General features: G+C 42.6%; 1 protein-coding gene across 1 annotated transcript in view; it reads left to right on the top strand.

Annotated features, from left to right (window-relative positions):
- The window catches only part of LOC105910663 (1-phosphatidylinositol 4,5-bisphosphate phosphodiesterase beta-1-like), a 136,504-nt gene that overhangs the window by 98,953 nt on the left and 25,051 nt on the right, over positions 1 to 12,500 (top strand). Inside the window, exons 16-29 of the mRNA XM_031582169.2 lie at positions 862 to 1,036; positions 2,937 to 3,029; positions 3,511 to 3,578; positions 4,189 to 4,285; positions 4,642 to 4,726; positions 5,496 to 5,620; positions 6,787 to 6,941; positions 8,029 to 8,193; positions 8,324 to 8,423; positions 8,613 to 8,717; positions 8,883 to 8,998; positions 11,243 to 11,378; positions 12,180 to 12,227; positions 12,455 to 12,500. The exon at positions 12,455 to 12,500 is cut by the window's right edge and continues 174 nt beyond it. Coding sequence (XP_031438029.1) covers positions 862 to 1,036; positions 2,937 to 3,029; positions 3,511 to 3,578; positions 4,189 to 4,285; positions 4,642 to 4,726; positions 5,496 to 5,620; positions 6,787 to 6,941; positions 8,029 to 8,193; positions 8,324 to 8,423; positions 8,613 to 8,717; positions 8,883 to 8,998; positions 11,243 to 11,378; positions 12,180 to 12,227; positions 12,455 to 12,500 — 1,514 coding nt within the window. The remainder of the gene's footprint in view (positions 1 to 861; positions 1,037 to 2,936; positions 3,030 to 3,510; positions 3,579 to 4,188; positions 4,286 to 4,641; positions 4,727 to 5,495; positions 5,621 to 6,786; positions 6,942 to 8,028; positions 8,194 to 8,323; positions 8,424 to 8,612; positions 8,718 to 8,882; positions 8,999 to 11,242; positions 11,379 to 12,179; positions 12,228 to 12,454) is intronic.

The following is a 12,500-nucleotide window of genomic DNA, read 5'->3' as shown; positions in this document are numbered from 1 at the left end:
GCAGCCAGTATTTCAGGGAGTACGAGGATGGAAGTGAAATATGAATGTGTTTTCGACACTTGTTTGTCCAAAGGGGGTGGTTAAACATGCTCGTGTAAGTGAGAACGAGTAGCTCAGAGATCACTTGTTTGTCCAAAGGGCATGGTTAAACATGCTCGTGTAAGTGAGAACGAATATCTCAGAGATTATGTAGACATGGAAGTGGATCTCTGCAAAGCAGCGACATTGACAGAGTGCAGAAATGAAATATGAGTATGTCAGTGAGTAGGAGTGTATCATTAGATATGAATATAGTATTGGTGAGCGTAACCTTATCTGTGAATCTGAGTAGAGTGTGCCTGACTGTGTGCATGAATATGAATGTGTGAGTGTGTGTGTGTGCGTGTGTGTGTGCGTCTGTGTGTGCGTGTGTGTCTGTTCATTCACACAGCATGAAAACCAACAGTTATAATGTGTCTGAGAATTAGAGGTCAGTGTGTTATGCGATGGATTTGCCTCTAAACTCAAATTATGATTTCAGAGGGGAAAAGGTTCAAACCTGCTGAATAAACTAAGGAAACTAAATAGCAACTCAATGGAAAGAACTGTCTCCCTACAATGGTATTGGGAAAGGTGTTACAGTGGAAATAATGAATCCATACCGGTGTTCTTACAAGTGTTAATGTTTCCCTTAAGATTTGACCACAGTTGGAGCATCTAATGGTAGTTAATGTTAATCTAATGTTAACTCATCATTATGACTCCTTGTGTTGTAGTATAGCATCTTTATTCATCTTATAATTAATGGTTAATACGTGTAGAACATCAGCCTGCTTCATTTAGTTATAAATGGTTAATAAGCATGATTAAAACCTGTTCCAGCTGGAGCCTGGTGTAGCTCTGCCCAGTCCTATGGACCTGCTGGGCAAGATCCTGATCAAGAACAAGAAGAAATCCCACAAGGCCGGGGGCAGCACCAAGAAGAAGCTGACAGAGCAGATCTCCAACCCCTACAGCGACAGCTCCAGCATGTGTGAGCCCTCTTCACCCAGCACAGGTAAACCTCCACACTATGACACCTCCTCCTCCCCCTCTACTACACCTCCTCCTCCTCTACACCCCCTCACCATGACACCGCCTCCTCTACACTTCCATTACTTCACTTCCTGCACTGAGTGCACTAAGCACAGGGACACCAACTGACTATGACACCTCCATCACTGCACCTCCTCTACCCTACATTTGCACCTCCTCCACTGCAGTTAACCCTAGGTGAACTCAGGGGAACTGAGTCTCCAGGTGCTTCTGTGAAACTGATTAAGGATCAGCAGGTCAGTCAGAGTTTCGGCAACAGCAAAATGGCCAACGGCATTTAAAAAAAAATGTCCTCCATCTCTGTGTCTTCAGGCAGTGTCAGTAGTTTGTCTTCCCTCATATCGATTATCTCTCTCTCTCTCTCGCTCCTCCTCTCTTGTGGCTCTGGCTGTTTTCATGTGTGCTGCAGTAGGCATTAGTGCATAGAGCTGTGAGCTTTTGAATGATAACTGGCAGTCTGGTCGATACTGCTGGTGTTTACTGCTGGCCAGTCCTGAAAGCATAATTTCAGTCATGCTCAAACCCTGGGAAATACCACAGTGCCACCTACTGGCCATTAATGACCATTACATGTGGAATACTATCTATAAGGACAGGTGTGACAGGTGACAAATTAATATTCAAGAACAAATAAAGAAAAAAAATCATCATTAACAAACAATAATCTTAAAGTCTATCAGCAAGCTCTCAGTGACGAAGTGAAGTGCTTTGATGTTCTGAAATTGATTGTTTTCTTTTAGAGAAAACATAATGAGCATGAAGCGTTTTGCAGCAGGGGAGAAACGGGCAAAGCAGAGAACAGAAATATCTGTAGCGAAATCTGTCGGACCAAGCCTACTTCCTGGTTCGACAGGTTGGTTTGAATTCTGCTAAAGTGAGGCCTTTGCACTCTAAGTGGCACTCCACGTATGTCGAGGGATTATCACCTCACGTTGAGGGTCAATGGACCTCCTGGCAGCCGTAGTCAAAGTTGGAGAATGCATTACGGTTTGGCCTGAATCTACAGTACGCATCCTGTACACTCGTCTTATCTGGGTGTCCTGTCTACTGCACTCACTAAGAGAAAGATAGACTGCTTAGACATCTGGGAAATGTTGAACCTGCAGCCAACGCAAAGAAAAGGCTTGTGATAAGAGCAGTGTGTGTGTGTGTGTGTGTGTGTGTGTGTGTGTGTGTGTGTGTGTGGGTGTGTGGGTGTGTGTGTGTGTGTGTGGTTCTAAGATAAGGCTTGTGATAAGAGCAGTGCTGACAGCCATGGCTCTAGCTTCACTTTCACCTGAAATAGACATGGCTTTATTTCCACTTTCACCTGATGCAGACATCAGTTTCCCTATGAATGAAGAGAGGAGAGGGTCTGTGAGCATGGAGGACCGTCCAACTTCTTTGTTTGTGTATAGGCTGCTTTTCATTGTTAATGTATAATGATTGCTTTCATTAAACATATAAAGATGTGTTTGTATACAGGTTGCTTTCATTAAACATATAAAGATGTGTTTGTATACAGGTTGCTTTCATTGAAGATATAAAGATGTTTTTGTATACAGGTTGCTTTCATTAAACATATAAATATGTGTTTGTATACAGGTTGCTTTCATTGAAGATATAAAGATGTGTTTGTATACAGGTTGCTTTCATTGAAGATGTAAAGATGTGTTTGTATACAGGTTGCTTTCATTAAAGATATAAAGATGTGTTTGTATACAGGTTGCTTTCATTAAAGATATAAAGATGTGTTTGTAATAGGTTGCCTTCATTAATGTCCACATGTCCATACATTGATTTGTACTTTGTTGCCTCTATTTTGTTGATGATACTTTCCTTATTTAACCTAACCTTTGTAACACCTCTAACACACCTATCAGGGTCTACACACCATGAGATCGGTGACCGCGACCCCGCCCAGCAGTCTCCGCCGCAGAGAAGTGAGGGGGGGTCACAGAGGAGGAAGTCTATCGGTATGCACTGCACTTCACACACACACACACACACACACACACAAACAACCGTACTGCAGGCATCATTCCCGTCTTATTGCTGACAGGAATAACTGTTGTTTTCCAGAGCAGTATTTCACCTCCTTGGCCAAGGGCTCTTATTTCTTGCCACTGCTTGCACTGCTTGCCTAGTATGCATATTAAAATATGAGCTGGCCTGTGTAGTATGCATATTAAAATATGAGCTTGGCTGTGTAATATGCATTATAAAATATGAGCTGGCATGTGTAGTATGCATAATAAAATATGAGCTTACCTGTGTAGTATGCATATTAGAATATGAGCTTACTTGTGTAATATGCATAATAAAATAATAGCTGGCCTGTGTAGTATGCATATTAAAATATAAGCTTGTCAGTGTGCGTTTTCTCATTCACACGATCACTACTGGTTATTAATAGCTGGAAAAACCTGATTACTGTGTTAATTGTGTCTGAAACAGGTGACGTGGAGGCAGATAGTGACGAAGATGAGGATGAGGACGAGGAAGGAAAGAAGTCTGTGGATGAGGTACGGTTCCCTCCTTTTCGCTTTCCATCTTAGTTTTTTTTCTCTTTCCTTCTCGTCATCTTTCCGTTCTTCTCTTTCTCTCTCATCATCGCTACATTCTTCTCTCTTTCTTTCCTGTCTTCTCTCCATTTTTTTCTCTTTCTTTCTTCTCATCTCTCTGTTCTTCTCTCTTTCTTTCTCGTCATCTCTCCGTTCTTCTCTCTTTCTTTTTTGAATGAGATGGTTTCTAAAGCTCCTGCTCCATATACAGATTGAAGACTGATGCAAGATCGCCCTCTAGTGGTATTTTTCTACATGACACATTGTAGAAGGGAGGTTAGTGCTAGAGCCAATGGGACAGTCAGCAGTGTATCATCATTTCACCCTCAACACAGATCTCAGCGAGATGCCATTTTCCCTACACAGAGTTTAAGCTATAGACTTATTCAGTAGTAACTGCATGGGCGCTGGCATCTGGTTTTGTCAATGGTAATGATGGGGGCTTGAAGCACAATGCAACCCTTAAAGACAGACTTACAAGCTATCTTCACTGCATCTACTGTGTGTGGTTTGAGTGTGTGTGTGTTTTTTTTTGTGCGTAATTAAAGTATCTGTTCTCCGATCTGTGTAGGATACAGCAGGAAGTGAGACGTTTGCCACTGAGGAAATGTCCAACCTGGTCAATTACATCCAGCCTGTGAAGTTCAACTCCTTTGACGGGGCCAAGAGTGAGTCTGCTCCCTGTGGTCCTTACATACACAGCACATAAGTAATGCACTGATGGCATATATTCACATGCACACACACACACACACACACACCAATTTACATTCACATATATTCATATTAAAACGGATACATGCACACACACACACGCACACATACAGACACACACACACACACACACACACACACACACCAAAGCCATCTATGTCTGCTTCTCTCTCTCTCTGTCGCCCTCTCTCTCTCTCTCTCTCTCTCATACACACACACACACACACCAAAGCCATCTCTGTCTGCCTCTCTCTCTCTCATACACACACACACACACATGTCTAACCTTTCTCCATCCCTCTGTCTTCAGAGGTGAATCGGAGCTATGAGATGTCCTCTTTCGTGGAGACCAAGGCCCTGGAGAACCTCACTAAGTCCCCGGTGGAGTTTGTGGAGTATCCTTTAACACACCTCAGACAGTCAACCTTTAACCCACTAACAGTAACTTCATAGGGTGACATGTACAGTATTTTAGCAAGCACAGATGTAGTCGTTATATGAACACACATGTTATAGGGTGGAGGCTCCCCCTACAGTATAGATAGTGCAGTGTCATTCAGCACATGCGATCTGTGTGCAGTGGCCTGTTTCAGACATCAGTGTTAGACTGTGGCTTTACGGAATGAGGAAAACCAGTGTCTGACTCTGTTTGTCTACATTGAAGTAAAGGACTTTGTGCCCGACACATTTGCAGTTAAAGTTTGGCAGTAGTCAAGAGTGTGTGTGTGTGTGTGTGTGTGTGTGAGAGAGAGAGAGAGAGATTGGGTGTCATTGTCACTTTCTAAGTTCACACTGAAAGTACATAGAGCAGATGGAACCTCTATAGAAGTCGCTAATACCCACACATTAGATACACATGCAGTATACGGCATGTCATTCTCTCACCATGCAGGACGATCTGACCCACACGCTATCCCAACCAATCATCAACGTTGCTTGATGAGCACGGAAGGGAGGGATGTATTTGTTTGGATGTTAAGCTCAAATTGCAACAGCCTTTAGCCAGGATTGAGGACTGCACCTTTAAGTCATACTTACATCATACGTTGGATCAGCATACAGTTCAGTGCCCTATCAGTCATGATGTGTCACACACAGTGCATGCCCTCCCTGCTGTTGAGTCCCACCTGTGCTGGTCTGGCAGCCTTAACTGCAGCCTCTCAGGTACAACAAGCTGCAGCTGAGTCGCATCTACCCCAAGGGCACGCGCTACGACTCCTCCAACTACATGCCCCAGGTCTTCTGGAACGCAGGCTGCCAACTAGCGGCCCTCAACTTCCAGATGATCGGTAAGGAATGCCTCTAATAATACTCCCTGCTACTAACACCTCTACTACTACTACTACTATTACTACTATCACTACTACTATAACTGCTACTATAACTGCTCCTACTACTTACACCTCTACAACTATCACTACTAATACTACTACTATCACTACTACTATAACTGCTACTATAACTGCTCCTGCTACTTACACCTCTACAACTATCACTACTAATACTACTACTATCACTACTACTATAACTGCTACTATAACTGCTCCTACTACTTACACCTCTACAACTATCACTACTAATACTACTACTATCACTACTACTATAACTGCTACTATAACTGCTCCTACTACTTACACCTCTACAACTATCACTACTAATACTACTACTATAACTGCTACTATAACTGCTCCTACTACTTACACCTCTACAACTATCACTACTAATACTACTACTATATATACTACTAATACTACTATAACTGCTCCTACTACTTACACATCTACAACTATCACTACTAATACTACTACTATATCTACTACTAATACTACTATAACTGCTCCTACTACTAACACCTCTACAGCTATCACTACTACTGCTACTACTACCACCACTACTACTATTACTGCTACCACTATTGTCATTACTACTACTACTACTAATACATACAGTATATAACTACCACTACTGCTACTACTGCCACTATTACTGCTACTACCACCACTACTATTACTATTACTAATACTACTACAACTCTCACAATTCACACACTATCAGATCACCTAGTGCTTATGGAAGAAAATCAGCCAACATGGTACAAATGTTCCTCTATGAATATGTTCAACATATCCTGACCTTAGAGCAACATTAAATTAATTATAATGTAGAATAAATGTATATGTCTACTATGCAGATGTAGATGGATGTAGATGGATGTAGGTGTATCCTATGCAGATGTAGATGGATGTAGATGTCTACAATAAAGATGTAGGTGAATATTGTTTGTTTTTAGGTCAATGCTTGTCATTTCTGTCTAGGTCTGTTTGCTTTTTGTCAGTAGTGATGCTTAGCCTTGCACCTGATAAATGTTGCCCAGTGCAATATTACTGAGGTTGTAAATAAAGTATATCTTCCCTCTCTTGTCTGTGTCCTTCCTACCTGGCGGGTTGCATGTCAGACCTGTCCATGCAGCTGAACCTGGATATGTTTGAATACAACGGTAAGAGTGGCTACCGAATGAAACCGGAATACATGCGCCGATCCGACAAGAACTTTGACCCCTTTACAGAGCGCATGGTGGATGGTATCGTGGCCAACACACTCTCAGTGAAGGTGAGAGATGTCCTCATATAACTAAATGCCCTGCTAACACACACACACACACACAAACACACACTTTTGTGTTGTTTAACATTCACCATGTTAAGTAAGACAGTGAGTTTTCAGAGTAATAGTTTCCCTATCATTTAGCGATAGCTCAACGACACAATCATGAAATATGCCTTTTGTGTGTTCATTATATGTTTTAGTTCTTGTTTGTTTATTATATGTTTTAGTTCTGTTTGTTCATGTCTTTATTTGAGGTATGTTTGATCATGTCTTTGTTTTAGTTGTGTTTGTTCATTATATGTTTTAGTTCTTGTTTGTTCATGTCTTTGTTTCAGTTCTGTTAGTTCATTATATGTTTTAAGTTCTGTTAGTTCATTATATGTTTTAGTTCTTGTTTGTTCATGTCTTTGTTTCAGTTCTGTTAGTTCATTATATGTTTTAAGTTCTGTTTGTTCATTATATGTTTTAGTTCTGTTTGTTCATGTCTTTGTTTTAGTTCTGTTTGTTCATGTCTTTGTTTTAGTTCTGTTTGTTCATTATATCTTTTAGTTCTGTTTGTTCATGTCTTTGTTTTAGTACTGTTTGTTCATTATATGTTTTAGTTCTTGTTTGTTTATTATATGTTTTAGTTCTGTTTGTTTGTGTCTTTGTTTTAGTTGTGTTTGTTCATGTCTTTGTTTTAGTTCTGTTAGTTCATTATATGTTTTAGTACTTGTTTGATCATGTCTTTGTGTTAGTTCTGTTTGTTCATTATATGTTTTAGTTCTGTTAGTTCATTATATGTGGGTGTTGTTCATTCATGGTATATTAGAGGGTGATATGTTGGCATATTTATCCATCCATCACTGGTAAATGGCAGAAATCATAAATATATAGATACTATAACACAACATGAACCATGTATCCATAACCTAGGATAAAGTAAGTGCATTTGTAACACATATGATTGTACTGATAAAGTCTTACAGGCCCTGTTTTTTCTATAACATACTGTACACACTTTATTGTTGAACATTATTTAGTAAACTAGTTTGCTATTGTTGGTGTTGATGTTATTCTTGACGTCAATGTTCATGTCGGTATTGTGCAGATCATCTCGGGCCAGTTTCTCTCGGACAGGAAGGTGGGCACGTACGTGGAGGTGGACATGTTTGGTCTCCCGGTGGACACCAAGAGGAAAGCCTTAAGGACCAAAACGTCTCCAGGAAACTCCCTCAACCCAGTGTGGGATGAAGAGCCCATAGTCTTCAAGAAGGTCAGCCTGAGAGAGCCCTGTACATTCATCCGTTTCGCAGTCTTAACCACTATGGAGTGGTGTTTCCTAGTGCAGTGTAGAACTACAATACCCATGATGCATTTATGACTGTGTGGTTGACTTCATTCAGATTGTCCTGCCCTCTCTGGCCTCATTGAGGATAGCTGTGTTTGAGGATGGAGGGAAGTTAGTTGGACATCGGATCATACCTGTCTCAGCGATTCGACCAGGTGAGAGCCTACACACACACACACACACACACATGCCCACACATGCCCTTTTCATACCTTCAAGTGTTAATGCCCAGTGCTGTGAATGTGTGTGTGTGTGTGTGTGTGTATGTGTGTGTGTGTGTGTGTGTGTGTGTGTGTGGGTGTGTGTGTGTGTGTGTGTCATGTTGACTTTCTTGTGTGTTTCAGGTTACCACTATGTGGCTTTGCGGAATGAGAAGAACCAGTGTCTGACTCTGCCCACTCTGTTTGTCTACATTGAAGTGAAGGACTATGTGCCCGACACATTTGCAGGTAAAGCTTGGCAGTAGTCAAGGGTGTGTGTGTGTGTACATGAGTTTGTGTGTGTTTGCATGAGTGCATAAGAGAGAGAAAGAGAGAGAGAGAGATAGAGAGATGTGTGTGTCTATGTGTGTGTGCTGATCTCTGTCTTCCCTGTGTGTGTGTGTATGTGTGTAGATGTGATTGAGGCCCTGTCCAACCCCATCCGCTACATCAATCTGATGGAGCAGAGAGCCAGTCAGCTGGCTGCCCTTACACTGGAGGAAGGAGGGGAGGAGCCAGAACAAAAAGAGGTATGTGTGTGTGTGTGTGTGTGTGTGTGTGTGTGTGTGTGTGTGTGTGTGCGCGTGTGTGTGTGTGTGTGTGTGTGTGTGTGTGTGTGTGTGTGTGTGTGTGATGTATGAAAGAGTGTAAATCTGCATGAACTTACTGCTGTGAGTCTCCCTGACTAACTGAGCTCCCCGATCCACTCCATCTGAAGAGCCTCACGGTTGATTGGCACAAGGGCCTGGGGGCGGCCCCTGTGGGACCTCTCAGGCAGGGAGTAGTCAGCTGAACTAAGCAGTAGCCAATAATAAGCCACCATGTGGCATCGCTATGACAACCATTGCGGAGACCTGGGTAAATAAGATTGGGTAGAGGAGCAGCACAAAGTTCTCTCAGACTTAAGATATATAGAACTGTGAGACTGCCAGACTTCAGATTAAGAATATCACACTGTGAGACGGCCAGACTTCAGACTAAGAATATCACACTGCGAGACGGCCAGACTTCAGACTAAGAATATTGCACTGTGAGACTGGCAGGCTTCAGACGCTGTGGGGGAGGTGACGTGGATGCATGGCCATGCTGAGAGTGGGTTACCACAGCTACGTCTACATGGTGTCCACCAGGAGAGAGGTACAGTCCTGTTCTTCACACACAATGGGGGTTTGGCATTGTGGTGAGCAGTCTTAACTCATCTGTCCATTTTAACGAGCTGGGGTCATTACCGATGTTCTCTCCCTTTTAGCAGTAACAGGTACCTGGCTGGACTCCTTTTGTTTTCCAAAGACTGAGAGTCTTATCAGGTATTGCTCTTACTGGATTGAAGTTAAGGGCTGCTGTCTCATGTGTTGCCAGCAGGAGGTGCTAATTTGGGGTGACTCAGACTTTGTCTAAAATGTCCCGTTTTAAAATCATTTTGCACTTTGATTAGTGTAGAAGTAGAGGTAGTAGTAGACATATTCAGCAAAAGTATTCAGCTAGGGTGAAAAGTTTTAAAACATTACAGAAATTTCAAGTACGTTTTTGTTTTCATTCTAACTGCAACTTACAAGTGGGAATGGTGTCTTTGCCATATTCTTCATGTTAGCTGAATCCAGGCATAGCCTGCAGTCTGCTGTGTTGGCCGTATTTCCAGTTCCTCTGTCATCAGCACGCCTCAGCAGATGGCGTAATATCACATCAAACATGAAACGACTTTAGCGCACTCTGCTGTAATTGTCCTATCGGGAGTGATGGTGTATGATGTAGAGTCATTGCTGTGGAAGAGGTCCGGGGCGCTGTAACACCAGCAGCTGTCCAGTGTTTTATCAGACATCAGAGACTCTGCTGTTCCACTTAACTGCATGATTGCTGTAGCTTCCCAGCACTAATTGGACGCCAGTCATCTGGTATTCATGGTTATGCTTGTGCATTAGCGTTGCATGGAGATTAAGTACCGTCCAGGGTTCCTCTGGGATTTGGTTCTGTTCAGTGAGGTGGAACTACAGTTGCTAGCTTGTCAGACAAACCTGACATGCAGTGTTTTGTTTGTGCAGGATAACATGTTTTGTGATTGGAGGATGAGATGTTCTTGAGCTTGTATTTATATAAAACATTTAGAATAATGTACATTAATGAACCGTAGTAACCACGGAAAGAAATTTAAAATTAGCAGCTTACACATACCCATGTCAGAGGCAGTTCTAGTTTCTGCAGTTGTTGCCCTGCTAGTTCCTCTTTCTTAAACTTGCTCAAGGCCTGGTCAGCCTAAAGCTAGGAGCACCTGCCATTGGTCAGAGGCCCCTGTGGTTACCAGTGTGGTTACCAGTGTGGTTACCTGAGACACACACAGACAGCCCACAGAAACACCCAAACATCCATGCACTTCATGACAGTGCTGTACAACCACACGGGCTGCCACTCATTTTCAACGACAGCTGGAGACTTACAGCAATAAGAGACAAAGCCTAACTTAATGACTTAAGATGCTCTCTGTAATATGGCCCCTGAATTCTAATTCTAATTCTATCCACTCTCCCTAGGCCAGACATTCTGGTTCTGATTCTATCCTCTTTCCCTAGAGCAGATATTATGGTTCTGATTCTATCCACTCTTCCTAAAGCAGACATTCTGGTTCTGATTCTATCCACTCTTACTAGACCAGACATTCTAGTGCTGATTCTATCACTCTTACTAGACCAGACATTCTGGTTCTGATTCGATCCTCTCTCTCTAGAGCAGACATTCTGGCCCAGAGTTCCAGTGCTGACTGCCTTCTCTGTCATTCCCAGGTGGAGGGGGGTGGGGACGCTCCCTCAGAACCCAAAGCTGAAGCCAAACCACTTCCTGCTGAGAACGGAATGAGCCACACCCCCCTCATTGCCCCCAAACCTCCGTCATTGGTCAACCAGCAGCCTCCGCCTACAGGTACAAACAGACAAACACACACACACACACACACACACACACAGACAAATACACACTAAGACACTCAAACACACATGCAATGCTGATGCTTTTTCTTTTTTTGTGTTTTTTGTTGTCATTCCGGGCTGCATTTCCCGGTAACAGTGTCTCTTAGCGTTTTACAAACACTCGAAAGGTATACCTTACTAAAGTTGTTCATGTTTCCCAAACCATCTCTTAAGAGTTGCTCTAAAAGGAACCTTAAGAGGCTGAATCCATGTTTCTGGCAACGAGTTTTATCCCTCCCGTAGTTTTGAGCGTGGGTGACATGAGTTTGATGGGCAGGACTCACCCTGGAGTGCAGGTTATTAGAAAGTAAAAGTCAAAATAACAAACATACCAAATAAGGACAGCTGTAGGCTAGATTTTACTCATAGATATGTCTTTGCAATGGATTAAAAAATAATGGCAAATTATATTTTTTTTATAATGCAACACATGTCTTGGTCGTACGTCACAGTCAGTGCATCCGTATAGACATTTACATCAAATGTTTAGGCTCTGAATACTGTGTTAAGGTATGGCTAAGAGTGGTCCAGACCAACCTCACAAAAGTATCTCTTGAAGACAGTATACTTAGAGCAGAGAGCTCTGACGTTCTGGGAAACACCTCAAAACATGAAGGTACAGCTGAAGGTATAACTTACGAATGACGCAGTGTTAAGGAGGCTTTGGGAAACACAGCCCTGGATGATAAAGACATCTTCATCTCTCACTCTCTGTCTCTCTCTTTCTCCTTTGTTCTATCTCTTTTTCTTCCAGCTAAGCCACCAGTGAAGTCAGAGGATATCATTCAAACTGTCCTGACAGGTAGGCCTCTCATTTAGTCTCTGTTGCACACACCTGGACTCCACTCAATGTCAGTGGCCTTGACACACTGTAAATATCCCATGAGATACGCTGTAAGACAGGAATATGGAATGTGTCAAAGACCACTGATACTGTCCTCTTACATACAAGACGTACCATACTCACTGACCTGCGGTCCACCGTGTGTGTGTGTGTGTGTGTGTGTGTGTGTGTGTGTGTGTTCTCAGACGTCCAGGCCCAGTCGGTGGAGGAGCTGAAACAGCAGAAGGCGTT

The sequence above is a fragment of the Clupea harengus genome, chromosome 15, assembly GCF_900700415.2.
Source record: "Clupea harengus chromosome 15, Ch_v2.0.2, whole genome shotgun sequence".
Classification (NCBI taxonomy): domain Eukaryota; kingdom Metazoa; phylum Chordata; class Actinopteri; order Clupeiformes; family Clupeidae; genus Clupea; species Clupea harengus.
This window is presented reverse-complemented; position numbering and strand designations above follow the sequence as displayed.